Below are 14,900 nucleotides of genomic sequence, written 5' to 3'. Positions count from 1 at the left end.
AAACCAAGGCAAAATATTAATTTCACTTCCACGAAGTCCTTATCCTCTATAATTATTGTACAAAATCTGGCTTTATGATCCCACTTTGTCCTTCACCAATTACGTTTCCTGATTTACTTACAACAACTTTGAGATTTCTCCATGTTTTGTTTTCATTCTCTTGGCACCATACTTATAATTCACTTGATCTTCTTTTGATGCTGTCTATAATCCTTTCAGTCTTTCCACTTTCCTTCACCGTTGAATTAGACTTTTCCTTAATAATGATCCTAACCTCTTCTGAAGACCATGCCTAAATGAATCCGGGAATTAACATGTTGTCTGGGTGTGGGGGGGGGGGGAAAGGAGTGGATGTGGGAAACTGAGAAACGGCTCTGAGAGTGCGCTGTAATTTTTTATGATTCTCCTAATATCTTGCCAACAATCCCTCCAGATTACTTGGTCATTCACCTTAAGGCCATTCACCTTATTTGTGAAATCCTTCTGTTAACAAAATGGATGTTGTATTTGCCTACAAAAATACAGTCACGACACTGTCCAGTAATCACCTGTGAAGTGCTTTTAGACATATATTCAAATACAAGGATTATGATTTCCTTTCCCTATACATGACAAGGTCATGTGGACGGAGAGACGTGTGTATCCTCTCTCCACTCACAACAAGCTCAGAGTCCTCCAAAACACACATTTCCATTTCCTCCTCTCCCCTACTATTTTGAAGATTCTGGTTTTCCTGCATTTCAGAATGCATTTCAGAATTCATAAAAGAAACTGTGACATCTTACAGCTGCAATTTTAGTATTTACCTTAGTCCTAAAATCAGGCTGCATTCCTTTTATAAATATATATTTCCTTAAAAACAAATCACAGGGTTCAAAATAACTGATGCAGCTGAACAGCCTGTGCTGCAGTCAATTCACTGCACAAAATTGGGAGTGTATCGGTGGCGTGCTATCGCAATCTGCTGCATCTGCCAGAGACTCATTAGAACAGTCTTGAAAAACCAGAAACCCATCAAATGCTAATCAGTTTCCCATTTACAGTATTTACTGATTAAAAATACTTTACCAGGGAGAACAGCTGAGGTGCCACATCTCATTTCTCTGCCGGTAACGGCAGCGATCGCTAACAGGCAGCAGCAGACAGACAAGACAGCCCAGATTCACAGTAGAGGTGGTTACAGCTGCATAATCCCACAATATGCATGTTTATCAAGTGTAATAGCATAAAACCAAGCAAGTTTGGCACATTCTCTCTCCCCAGCCCCCTCCCCATATCCTGGAGAATGATCTGCACAATAATAACCTGCATTTATAGGCCTTTCACACAGGATAAATGTCTTGCAGTGCTTCACACTGACAATGGAGATCATTGAGCAGGGAGAGGTACACCAGTGCGTAGACCAGATTTTGCAGTTCAAAGATACTGAATCGTACTGTGATGGAGAGCTCTGGAAGTAAAGACACATCTACCATGAGCATTAACTATAGCAGCAAGTAGGTACCCGCAATTTTTTTATTAATTTCAATGGCTTCATCAATGTGAACAACAATGTTAAGGATTTATTTTGATCTGATGGGTGTCTGAGACATCCAGAAACCCAATTACAATGCCACAAGGTATCCAAACGAGAGTTCCATGTATCCTACCTACACAAGGAAATTTCCATGTTAATGGAATGTGTACCACTCCCCCTGGAAGAACAGATCCTGCTTACCCAATTCCAGAGTTTTAGGTGCAGGGTGGCAAGAGCCTAGGCTTGGGGGCCCCAGAGTGTTTATTAGGGTAACTCTGGAGTCTAACGAGCTAAAACCATACAGCTTGCCATTGAAAGCACTGGCAGGCAAGCTTCCCCGCTGCATGTCCAGATAGGACTACCCTATCTGGTATTTCACCCACAAATATACAGTCAATTCACTTTACAGTATATTCTGTGAAGCGCTTTGAGATGTTTAGAAAACATGAAAGGCACTATAACATGTGCAAGGATTATTATTTACTATTATTACCCAACCAGTTGGGGCTTTGGCTTGACGGGAAGAATCCCTCCCTCAGTAACTGGACAGCCCCTGCAAGTCCTACCAATGAGCCAGGCAGGTTGTGCTGTCATCAGCAATGCTCTGGAATACTGTGTGGCATCAGTACAAAAACAAGACCACCACAGAGGGTTGATTCAATTCCAGGATTCTATTGCCAAGCTTGTCATCTTGAAGCCAGCTCAGCTTCAAGGAGACCCTGTTCACTGGTTTTAAGGATGGAAGAAGTGTTTTTCAGTAAGTGTTCCTACTCATAAAAATCTGGCAGTGCTGAAAAATATAACCGTATTGGCTTTGCACGCAGCGCCAGAATCAATCACCTCCAAATTGGGCACAGTTACAGTATAGCCAAAGAGTGAAGTTCCCTCTAACATAATAACAACAAGCTGCCCACCATCTTAACAATAACCCTTTGCAGCCTACGTCCTCTCCCACACCACTCTTTCACCCCACCCCAGTTCCCCTGGCTCTCTATCCCCACGGGCTCAAGTTAAAGATCCTCATTCTCACAACCTCCTTTAACCCTATTGACTCGGACACTCCCTTTGCTTATTGAGCACCCACCTGCTTCAAGTGCCTCAACCGACCCTCCCCACAAAGAGTGGGCTGTTTTTCAGCTATTCTAACGCCACTTGCTGGAATTCCAGTCTGGAGTCTCTTCAACTCATTCCCGTACTTCCCTCGTTCAAGTCCTGTCTTCAAAATGTACCTCTGATTGCATTTTTCCCTCGGTTCCCACCTCAATTTTGATGCTCATCGAGCAATGTCAAGCGCTTTTGTGACATCTTCCCGACATGAAAGAGACTATAAATGTGTATGGTATTGAGTCAGAAGCCCAACATGAGGACTTTGAACTCAGTCTAGGCTGACAGTCCAGTGCAGTGATGGGGATGCGATTCATTGTTCGAGGTACCATCCTTTGGTCGAGATATTAAACCGAGGTCCCATCTGCCTGTTCAGGTAGATGTTAAAGATTTCATGACACTATTCGAAAAATGAAGGAAGTTTCTCTCTCCCTGTGTCTCACAATTTACAGTAAAATCCTGTGTTACAGTAAAATATAGTAATGTACTGTGAGGTTTTGACAATGTGATAAGGTGCTGTATGAAATGCAAGACTTTTTATTAGTATTATTATTATTAGTCAATACAGGCACTTATCTTCTACCAGACAGCTCAGTAATTTAGATGGAGTGATTTTTCCCATATCAATTTATTTTTACAAAAAAGGTTGTGAGGGGATTTCCTGTCAGTTCAATGGTGAAATGCAACATCTGGTGTTTAAGCCCCAGTTTGTGGTAAGCAACCTGATCTCTCCTGAGTTACCGGATCTCTCCCAATCTGTTCCTTCTCCATATCGATGACCTCCTCCACTCGTGATCCTAACTCTTGATCTCCTCCATACGACATGGCATTGAAACCCTTTCAAATCCTGAAAAAAAGTTTCTTTGCATCTCTCAAGACTAAATGATAGCTATCATCTCTGACTTTCATTGGCTCCACTATTAATCCTTCTCGTAACAACATTCAGGATCTCTCCGTCTTCTCCTGATCTCAAGTGAAACTCTCACATCATAAGAACATAACATAAGAACATAAGAATTAGGAGCAGGAAGAGGCCATGGGTGGGGAGAGAGGGGTAAGAGGGGAAAGAGAAGCTATGCAGGGTCTCTTGGAACTGGATTTTCTTTTGGTCAGCCATAAGTTTGATACATACAGAATCCCACCCCCCCTGTTTAAGGGTATTCAAACCAAACTGAGAATTCCACGCATCCCACCTACATATGAAAATCTATGAGGAAGGAAGAAAATTCTGCATAGAAATTTGTCTGAATTAGTCATTTCATAAAAAAAATCCAAACCCCCCTACTATCTTTATAAGATGACATATTGCTTAACAAATGCATAAAAATTATACTCTTTGGCCCTTGACAGATTCTTCATTTTAATCCTCGTAGTAATAGGCACAATTGTGACATCAGCATCTCTGGGATAGGAAGAGATGACTCAAACCATTAACAAGGTTTCCTATTGTGTTCTGCTTAAAACATGAATGAAAGGACTTGGGTAAAGGTTGGACACAGTCACTACACTTTATAATAAATCCTGCGAAGCACTAGTATTCCTATTATTATTAATAAAGATAAATGGTTGGCCAAACACTCAAGATCCGTCAAACATAAGAATAAAAATGAATAAGAATAAAAATGAAATTAATTCAAATGTTAAATTATACCCGATTGTGACTCACGTTTGAAGATAATCTCCTTCCCAACACGGATTTCAAGCAATCTGTGTAAACGGATGTCTGCCCCCAAATTCCTCAAAGGTCTGTCCCTCTCAGCCTTCAGGGGCTCAATGATGGCCGAGGAAATGATGCAAGTGGACTGGCTCTGGTGAGATTTCATGCCATTGTATATACAATGCTCACATAAAGGAAGAAACAAATGCTCACTGCCAACCCCTTACTGCAATCCTCCAAAGTTTGACTGTTCACGAACCCGGGCACAACAATCTGAAAACAACCGGCAGCTATGTTGATAGACATGCATAGGATTAAGAGCCGATTTGCTTTCAGCCCATATGTAGTAGCCAATCTCAATGGTGTAAATGAATAGTTTTTCTATAACCACACATACGTCTTTTAATTCCTCTCCAATCTCCAGTGCTGAATCCAATAGGCTGATCCAAAGCATCAATTTGTGAGGCACACACAGAACAGTCATCTTTGTTGACTAAATATTTAAACAACTGAAAATGCAATAAGAAGTTGTGTGCTTTACAGGTAAAACCATGGCTGTCAGCGAGACCAGACTACAATCAATATTTCCTCAGTCAGCCATTCAACTGCTCGCCATTCCAGAAAAACATACAAAATGCAGCAAAGCACAATCACTCCGGTCGGTCACCTTCACGAAACACCAAGAGCAGCAGCATCACTACAGAAGCCTGTAATAATAATAATAATCCTTGTATTTGATATAGCGCTTTTCATGTCTTCTAGACGGCTCAAAGCGCTGCACAGAATATGCTGTAAAGTGAATTGACTGTATATTTGTGGGCGAAATAAGTAGTTTAGTTTGTTTATCTTATATAAAAGAACAGTTTGTCTTTATGTAAGATCAGGTAGGATTATGGAAAATTCGCAACATGTCTAAGAACTGCAGAAACCATCTTCCAAATTAAGACTGAATAAGGCAATGTTCCACAATTCTGCACTATCGTAAATTTTAAGAGCAAATTAAGTTACAGCTAAGACCAGATAGAATTAGACGACTGCAGCAATCCTCTCCTGGTTGAAATAGTATTTGGCATCCTCCAGCTCAGCGATAGCCAATGTGCAGCCCATGTGATTATTCTACCCATGCGTAATGTGGCCCATGGGCCCCAAGTTAGCCATCCCTGCTCTAACTCATCACAGCACAAGGAGTATGAGAGATCAAAAGCTGCCAACTGCCAATGTACTATCATTCAAAACCATCCTGGTAAAAAGTTTTCTGAAAAAAATGTTTTAATTCACTTTACAGTGTGTTCTGTGAAGCGCTTTGGGACGTCCTCCCGACGTGAAAAGCGCTATATCAAATGCAAGGATTATTATTATTATTATTAATCAACAACTGATTACAAAGTCTAATTAGTGGAAGTTAACTAGGAGCCAAGCTGGCATCTTATATAATAACAACAATAATCCTTGCATTTGATATAGCGCTTCTCACGTCGGGAGGACGTCCCAAAGCGTTTCACAGAACACACTATAAAGTGAATTGACTGTATATTTGTGGGCGAAATGCGGCAGCCAATTGCGCACAGCAATGTCCCACAAACAGTCGTGGATTAAAGTGACCAATTTATTATTGTTTTTTTTTCTTGAGGGATTATTATCAGGGGTGTTAAGTAAGGAAACTTGCCCGAGGTTTCACCGGGAATCGAACCCAGGTCTCTTGCTTGCAAAGCGAATACTCTTAACCACTGAGCTACAGGACTCCACTGGTCCAAAACTAATCTCTCAGAAAGATTAAAGTCATGAGAAAAGTACAAATATGTATTACCTTGATCTGCAGGAAGGGACATTTAATTAGATACTACGTTTTCACCACCAGCCTAATATTAGACTCCAAGGGTTTTTAAGTAAAGAGTTATCGTTGCAGTGCCATCTTCAATTAAGAAGAGCCGTACTCCATAATTATAATTCATTTGGAAGAAACTGTAGCAATCTCTGAAGTCCAGTACTGCCTCAACCATCTGTTTAAATAAGCTACGGGGCTATAATTTTGAAACTCAAAAGTTTTAAGTGACCCTCATCCTTCTTCAGCATTGCCAGGACAACCATGTTGGAATCCAAATATCTAAGCTATATCAGGTGTGGGTCAGCCTGGCTCAGTTGGTAGTACTCTCACCTCAGAGTCAGAATCACTTTCTACGCTGGAACTTGGAACCCACATAATCTAAGATGACACGCCAATGAAGTGCTGGGGGTGTGCTGTCAAGCTGGACATTAAAGATCCTATGCCACGATTTGAAAAGTCACCAAACCCCAATATAAAACTGGACACTCACTCCATGGCTGATTGTGGGATATTGCTGTGCGCAAATTGGCTGCCACGTTCAGCCACAAAATACACAAACCCTTACAGTAAATCCTATGAAGTTCTTTGAGCCATCTATCGGACGTAAAAGGGCAATATATCAAATTCAAGGATTATTATACATCAGGTGCTTTACATTTAAGGGGTCAACATCACTCCTAAAACTACTATAAAGAGAATTTTTGCAGGTAAATGGTGCTACAGTTAAGTTTGTGCACTGACCTTTCATCTCTGGAGCTTAGCTCAGTCCAATGGGCTGAAAGCCACCCCACAAATGTCAGCACGGCACAATTGGTAGCGCTCTTGCCTCTGGGTTTGAAGATTTTTATCATCACGGAATTTGAGCTCATATTCTGGCTGGTTTTCTAGTGCAGTACTATCTTGTCAGCACTATCCTTCAGATGAGACATTAAGCCAAAGGCATATCTGCCTGATTTCAGATGGATGCTAAAGACCGTACAAAATTATTTGGAGAGAGTTTCTCCTGATGTCTTAGCCAACAATTCTCCATATTAATTGGTCATTCACCTAGTAGGACAGGTTATCCTGTTGCAAGTGACAGTGACTATTGCAAACCACTTTTAGATAACTTGCTATAAAGCATTCTAAAAATGACAGTTCTTCCTTCTCCCCCACCACCCCGTCCTGCCATTCTGTTGGCAGTTAATGGTTCTACAACTGATCAGTTCAGTGGCAACCTCTTAAGATTTTATTGCCTTGTGGACAGGAGCCCAGACCAAAAAGACTCAAAATTGCCCATCACTTGATCATCTCACACTGAGAAACTGCAACAACAGTTGGTGCAGGAAATATCACTCTACTACAGCACAAAGGGTTCTTCGAAGTTTGGAGTTGATTTACATCATTTGGGAAAGTAGAGGGATCTTTATCCTACAGGTAGCTGTACCACACCTGACCGGCAATTGCTCGATGCTGACACTTTTTCATTTGAGCAGACATGAAAGGGGAAGGTGTTCCATTCTCCAAACCGTACTACCATCCCTCACTTTGACGATCACAGAAATTAACAATTTAAACAAAAAAGAACACAAAGTCTTCAGTACAAAGAACAGCAAGTATTAAAGTGGGAGATATTCATAGTGCAACAGGATTGATATTGGCTGCTTTACACCGCATTCCCAGGGAGGTGCAATGCACAGTTCAGCAATGCACATGTAATTTTGAGAAGACAGATGAAAGATACAGACAGCATTCACCACAATCCACTGACAGGTACTAAGATAGTAACCTGAGGTTTGGTACAGAGATTTCTTAATATAAATATCCAATTTTTTTAAGAAGGAAAAGCAATTTTTCAGAGAAAAGCAGCAAATGAAATCCTTGATTCTTTTACTAGAAACAGTGGGAGTGCAAACACAAATGTCACCGTGCCCCCTGGAAAGATACATTTTTCCTGCCCTGTAAAAGCTCCTATCATTTGTCAATGGGAGCCAGTGTCAGGACAGATAATATTTCTCCTCTATCAACTCCTGCTTTGAGAAATTTGCAGAGGGCAAATCGAACAAAAGATACACATGTTGAAAGCTAATTATTCAGTTTCTGACACTTTTACTTGCTTATAACACAAATATTGTGAAAAATTAGGAAATAACATCTCAAAACAAACAGTCTAGCAGTAATATATACCACCTTTTCCTGTTAAACAGAAGCACTGCTCCATAATCAGAATTACGACAGTAATCCACTGCAAACTCTTTATTCAATAAATCTGCAGTAATGCAGCCACCATTATTAACTCTCCAGCATGAGCACCATAGAACATATCCTGATCAAGACACTGATGCCACTGAAACAAACAAAGCAAATCACTTCAAATAGATTGATGATGGTAACAAAGCAGCATCAAGTGCATTGTCACAGATAATAATAATCCTTGCATTTGATATAGCGCCTTATACCGTCTTCATGATGTCTCAAAGCGCTTCACAGAATATACTGTAAAGTGAATGAAGTGCATATTTTATGGACGAAACGCTGTAACGAATTGTGCACAGCAGTGTCCCACAAACAGCCATGGATTGAATTATTATTTTTTTGAAGGGATTATTATCCCCAGAAAAGCGATCCACCAATCGACTAACAACCGGGTTCCTACTTACTGCCAGGTAAAAGGAAGAGTGTGGAGTAAGGAAACTTGCCTAAGCTTTCGCCCCACCTGGGAAACAAATTCAGGTCTCTCACTTGTGAGGCGAGTGCTCTAACCAATACGCTACAAGACTCCACTGTAGATGGTTGGTTGGAGATGGTTTAAAAGGAGTTGTAATTAAAAGGAAACTTTTATTTTATGAAGTCTATAAAAGGGGAAGACTGTAAAAGGTCTGGGGAAAGAACAGGAAAATAGCATTAGGATATACAGCCACAGTGAAGGAGCTGACAGCAACATTGGCTCCAAGGGTTAAATGCCTCATTCTGGCTGTGATTTCCACAATGCTGTAATCCTAGCTTTCCCACCCTCAGAGTTATGCTGATAAATAATAAAATCAAAACGCACATTGATGTTAAGGTACCAATGAAGTGGAATTTGGCAGCACTCCATTGATAAGAGGAGAGGTGAGTCACCGCACAGCAATACCACAAGTTAAGTCCACATGTACATGTGGTAACGGAATCATTCATACCGGTGAAACATTTGGTGTTCTCTTAAGACTATGGTTGAGGCAGATTTTGGGACAGTGTGGAGGATGACAAGATTTTCCCTACAAAATATAGTCATTGTGATTTACAGTACACCCTGTGAAGTGCTTTGGGACATCCTCCCAATGTGAAAAGCGCTATACCAAATGTAAGTATTATTATAATTACTGCTTAATCAGCCCTAACGGATAGGGTGGTACTTGCCAACCTGCACCTAATACTTTCCGGAATTAGGTAAGCAGGATGCATCCCTCCAGGGAGAGAGTGCACATTCCATTCCAACAATCTATCTCTGGGATTTCCATGTGTAGGTGGGATGCAGGGAATTCTTAATTCTCTTAATTCTCAGCGCCTTGGGACGTCCTCCTGACGTGAAAGGCACTATACAAATGTAATGTGTTGTTTGGTTTGGATACTCGTAAGCATGGTGATAGGTTTCCGCACGTGTCAAACACCCGACTGACCAAAGAAAAAACAATTAACATTGGCACCAAATAATAATAAAGAAATTGATCCGGCATACAACCCTCAACATGCAATTCCAATTCTTGACAATAAAAATGTTAAAATCCACGAGCTGCAGTAATTATGCCTGGAACAGCCATCACCAATGACTGGGCATGACACAGGAGCAAAGCAAGACACGAGAGTCAGAAACCACGCATAAAAGAGTGAGCTTGTTAAACACATACATAAAAATACACTGTGTCATGAATCGAGTACATATATTCTGCCGACTTTCAAATTCTTTTCATTACTAGATAGACAATTGCTCAATCCATGAAAAATGTAACAGCCAGCTAGGTTTGAAGTTCAATAGCCAGCCTTGGAATTAATTGTCGTTATAACAATGCTCTTTCAACCCTCTTTGGGTCAGATTAGCCGAATCAATGTTTGACCACACAAAGCCATTCACAACAGACATATTGGCAAGCGGGAAAGGGATCTTCATATTGAATTACAGATAAGCACCAACAATGACAATCCATTTAAAAATACTTTGTGAACATCAAATAACTTCATGTCAACTATATATTGAAGTGATACCCCCTTTTAAACATCTCTAGGATGTCCCAATATATTGTGGAAACGGTCACCTTTGCACAGTGCTGTTTGATCAGGATATGTTTGTTCAGTAGCAGACTTGTTGGGATTTTTTTTAAAAAAAACAACAAAGTAAATCTATGCCAAAATGAAAACTAAATCCCATGGAAATCTCCAGCACTAATCCTTTTTTTTTAAAAATAAAAACAATACCGAAGAAAGACTTTCTTCCAATAGGGCAGATTACAAAGAGAGAGTGAGAGAGAGAGAGAGAGAGAGAGGCCAATTTGCCTTAACTGAACCGAGAGCTTTATGTGTAATTTTTTTGGGGGGTTAATAAAAAATAAAATAAAAACACGCGCACACGAACAACAACATTACCGGTTTGTTTGTTTCTGAACAAAAAAAAACATCTGCACCCAAAACTGGACCTCACACAAATAGGAGGGGTGGGGGGGGGGGATCCAACACCACCCCCACAGTGGGCACTGAAACGACTACTGGGCCAAATGAGAAAGTGCCAGTCCGCCATAAACTCGCACAGCCTTCTCCCTCCCTCTGTGTGTGTGTGTGTAGTAACTGTGAGACCCATCTGTGAGGGGTTCGTGAGGGACTGACTGTCACCGCCGGTAATCGCAGCGCAGCGCAGGCAGAGGCGGGAGCGCGTGCGCGCGCACATGCACCTGTTAGCAGCGGGGGGGGGGGGGGGCTATGCTCCGCCCGCGCATGCCCAGTGCGCTCGCCGGGGCGGACGGCGGTTGGCTCACTATATGGCAACTGCCGGCTGGCGCCTGCGCATTGGGCCCCCCGGCCCGGTGGGGCCGAGCAGCTCACTATTTGGCAGCGAGACACCGACTCACCCACCACCCACTCCTCCACCGGGGCTCGGGCTCCGACCAACGAGCCGCTGACCTTGTCCCTCACTCTCCCCCCTCCCCCCTCCAACGGCTCCTCGTTATCCACACGCACGCGGCAGTTAAACGGTTGGCTGTTGAGCGGTCCCAACCGTTACTCTCTCTCTCCCCACCCACCCCGTGTGGGAAAGGTTTAAAATAAACCCGTTTTTTTTTCTCCCTCTCTCTCTCTCTCTCTCTCTCGCGCGGGACCCCCCACACACCCCGCAAAATAGAATTTACATAGAAATAAAGGGGTATTTTTTTTTAAAAAAAGAGAGAAAGCAAAAAAAAAAGGAAACCGACCTCTCCGCCATCGTCACCCACCGCAGCCGTTGCCAGGTTCAGTTCAGGTCGAGGAGCAGAGCCATGGGGAGGAGGAGCGGGAGGAGCGGCGGCGGCGTCGCCCAGAGCCCTCCGAGCGGCTGCAGCATCGCTGGTGTGTGTGTGTGTATGTGTGAGAGCAGCGGCGCCGCTTCGCTCCCGTCCCTACGACAACCGCGTCGACATGTCGACGTGCAACGTATGACGTGACACGCACCACCGCCCCGCCCCTCCCCCAGTCAGGCACGTGCAGCCCCTCCCCCCCCACAGGCACGTAACGTCAACGTGCAATGCAGCCCATCACGTAATATCAACTTGCAACCCCCCCCCATCAGATACCGTCGACATGCAACCCCCCCCCTCCCCCCACCCGTGCAACACCCCATCAGATACCGTCAACATGCAACCCCTCCCCGCCACCCGTGCAACCCCTCCCCGCCACCCGTGCAACCCCCACCACCCATGCAAACCCGCCCCCCACCTGTGCAACCCCCATCAGACACCGTCAACATGCAACCCCCCCGCCACCCGCGCAACCCCCCACCACCTATGCAAACCCCCCCCCACCCGTGCAACCCCCCCATCAGATACCGTCAACATGCAACCCCTCCCCGCCACCCGTGCAATCCCCCACCGCCCATGCAACCCCCCACCCGTGCAACACCCCCATCAGATATCGTCGACATGCAACCCCTCCCCGCCACCCGTGCAGTCTCCCACCACCCATGCAACCCCCCACCCGTGCAACACCCCCATCAGATATCGTCGACATGCAAACCCCCCGTCACCCGTACAACCCCTCGCCTGTGCAACTCCTCCCCCCACCCGTGCAACCCCCCCACCAGTGCACCTCCCACGACCCATGCAACCCCCTCCCCACCCCATCCCACCAGACACATCAATGTGCCACACAATTCCACCCTCCCAAGACAGGTTACAGGAGGACTTCAAAATACTTTTATTATTATTATTACTTGGGAATTGAGCAGATCGGTGGCAAATGAAATTCAATGTGGAGAAATTTAATGGGGCAAAAAATCCAGGAAGGGACTATTATTTGAAAGGTAGGAAAATAATATGTATAGACGATGAAAAGGACCGGGGTGGGGGGGGGGAGGTTCTGATTTGACAATAAATTGAAGCTCTCACAACAATGCTCTGTGGCAGTGAGTAAATACGTGTAAGTGACTGCCAGGAAGGTGGAAGGCGAACTAGATGGAAGTTTTTTTTGTCGACCATTTCTTATGTTCTCATGCGCAACTCCCCCACCCCACCTCCTCGAAATATCAATTTGTAACACAACACCCCCCGACCCCCTCCACAGCTACAAATCGTCAACTTGCAATGCACACAGTAGCGCCACTCATATACGCAAAAATAAATCTGCCCGAGCCAATAAAACAAATTAACAATCATTTTTAAGTGGTGCACTTCTCTGTGCAAATACCTGGTTGTGAGATCAGGATCTCTCAGCATTTGTAGTTAGCTGTATATTTGCATATATTGGACGTCGTCCTGACGTGAAAGGTGCTCTACAAATGCAATTGATTTGTTGTTATTGTAACATTTCACTTTATTTGCAGGAAAAAAGCAAACGGAAGTGCAGATTCCACAAGGTAGCTCAAGGTAGCATCCCTCTGCCTCTGGGAAGCTACCTTGCGTAAAGCTACCTGGCATGAGGGGTGCTATATAAATGCGATATAAAGTTGTTGCCTGCACTGTCCCTCTCCTGGGTGAGAGAATGAGGCATTATTGGCAATAATTAGCGCTACCTGTTTTTAGTAACCCTCCATCACCCTCCACAGAACCATCCACTATCAAAATATTACATTCCAAATCTGTTACGTAACAATGCAATGTATTGACCTCCGAGACTCATGTCCTTCACTGGAGTAAGTGGAGGCACTGCTTGATCCACAGGGATATTGATGCCATTAGTCAGTTCAGTTCACTTCAACCCCTTTAGTACAGAACGTTCACAAGCCTTTTACAATGCGTCTTCTCTGTTCTCTCTTCACAAAGCACTCTGTGCAGAACTATTAATAGAGATGGTGATAGAGAACTTGCCAGGGTACTGCTCTGAGTAGGTGAGTTTAGCTTTTTATTAAACTATAAACAGCCTTGAGTTTTTCTTGGTGGGGCGCAGGGGTGGGGATTGAAATGAAAGCAAAGATAAACACTAGATTAGGCAGTAAGACACAGGACAAACTCAGCTGCAATAAAAAACCCTCTTTATTGAGTTTGTGACATCGCCCGACTCCGCCACTACCTCACCCCTCAGGCCGCTGAAACTGTTGTTCATGCCTTCATCACCTCCAGGCTCGATGATGCAAACGCTCTGCTTGTCGGCCTTCCCAACTCCTCCCTCCTCAGGCTGCAGATAATCCAGAACTCTGCAGCCCGTGTCCTCTCCCGCACCAAACTCCGTGACCCCATCTCTCCCACTCTCACCCGATTCCACTGGCTCCCTATCCTTCAGAGGATCCAGTTCAAGATCCTGGTCCTCACCTACAAAGCCCTCCATGGCCTCGCCCCACCCTACCTCTGTGACCTCCTAAACCCCTACCAACCCACCCGCTCCCTCTGCTCAGCCGGCTCTGGTCTGCTCCACGTCCCGACCGACCCACCCCCACCATTGGCGGGAGAGCCTTCAGCCACTCTGCCCCAACCTCTGGAATTCCATCCCCCAGTCACTCCGCCTCGCCCCCTCCTTAGCCTCCTTCAAGTCCCGCCTCAATACCCTTCCTCTTCGACCATGCCATCGCCACCCCCTTCCCCTCCCCTCCCTTACCCCCCAACCCCAGCTCGGGTCTGAAACGCTGTAGTCTGTCCAGCGCCTTGGGATGTCCTCCTGACGTGAAAGGTGCTATACAAATGTAATCTTGTTGTTGTTGTATGAAAGGCCAGAAGCCCGAAATAATGTTTAAACACAATTTAACAATTTTGTTTGATCAGCCTAGTGTCTGACATCAGCAGAAACTCATCACCATGCTTTAAGAGTATCCAAACCAGATAAGAGTTCCATATATGTATGTCACTAACATAGGTAAATATCTCCGTGCCTGGAATGGAATGTGCACTCTCTCTCTCCGGAGAGACGTACTCTGCTTACTTAATTCCGGAAAGCATTAGGTGTAGGATTACAAGAGCCAAGGCTTGGAGACCCCAGAGTGTACGTTGGGGCAACCGCTGGAGTCTGACCAGCTAAAACCACATAGCTTGCCATTGAGAGTACTGTCTGGCAAACTTCCTGAAGCTTGTCTACCGGTTTACTTGCAAGTTGCAGGTTAACAGGAGCTAAAAATAATAATGCTTGCATTTGGTGGAGCACCTTTCACATCAGACGGAGGTCTCTTTACTCAG

At 44.2% G+C, this 14,900-nt stretch overlaps 1 protein-coding gene across 1 annotated transcript in view; it reads right to left on the bottom strand.

Moving 5' to 3' along the window:
* Positions 1-11,586, bottom strand: part of arhgap39 (Rho GTPase activating protein 39) — a 159,404-nt gene extending 147,818 nt beyond the window's left edge. Inside the window, exon 1 of the mRNA XM_007895064.2 lies at positions 11,520-11,586. Within this exon, the coding sequence (XP_007893255.1) occupies positions 11,520-11,530 (11 nt within the window). The 5' untranslated portion in view covers positions 11,531-11,586. The remainder of the gene's footprint in view (positions 1-11,519) is intronic.
* Positions 11,587-14,900: the final 3,314 nt, after the last annotated feature.

The sequence above is a fragment of the Callorhinchus milii genome, unplaced genomic scaffold (assembly GCF_018977255.1).
Source record: "Callorhinchus milii isolate IMCB2004 unplaced genomic scaffold, IMCB_Cmil_1.0 Scaffold2, whole genome shotgun sequence".
In the NCBI taxonomy this organism is placed as follows: Eukaryota; Metazoa; Chordata; class Chondrichthyes; order Chimaeriformes; family Callorhinchidae; genus Callorhinchus; species Callorhinchus milii.
Note: the sequence above shows the minus strand (reverse complement) of the source record. Positions and strands in the feature narration are given on the sequence as shown.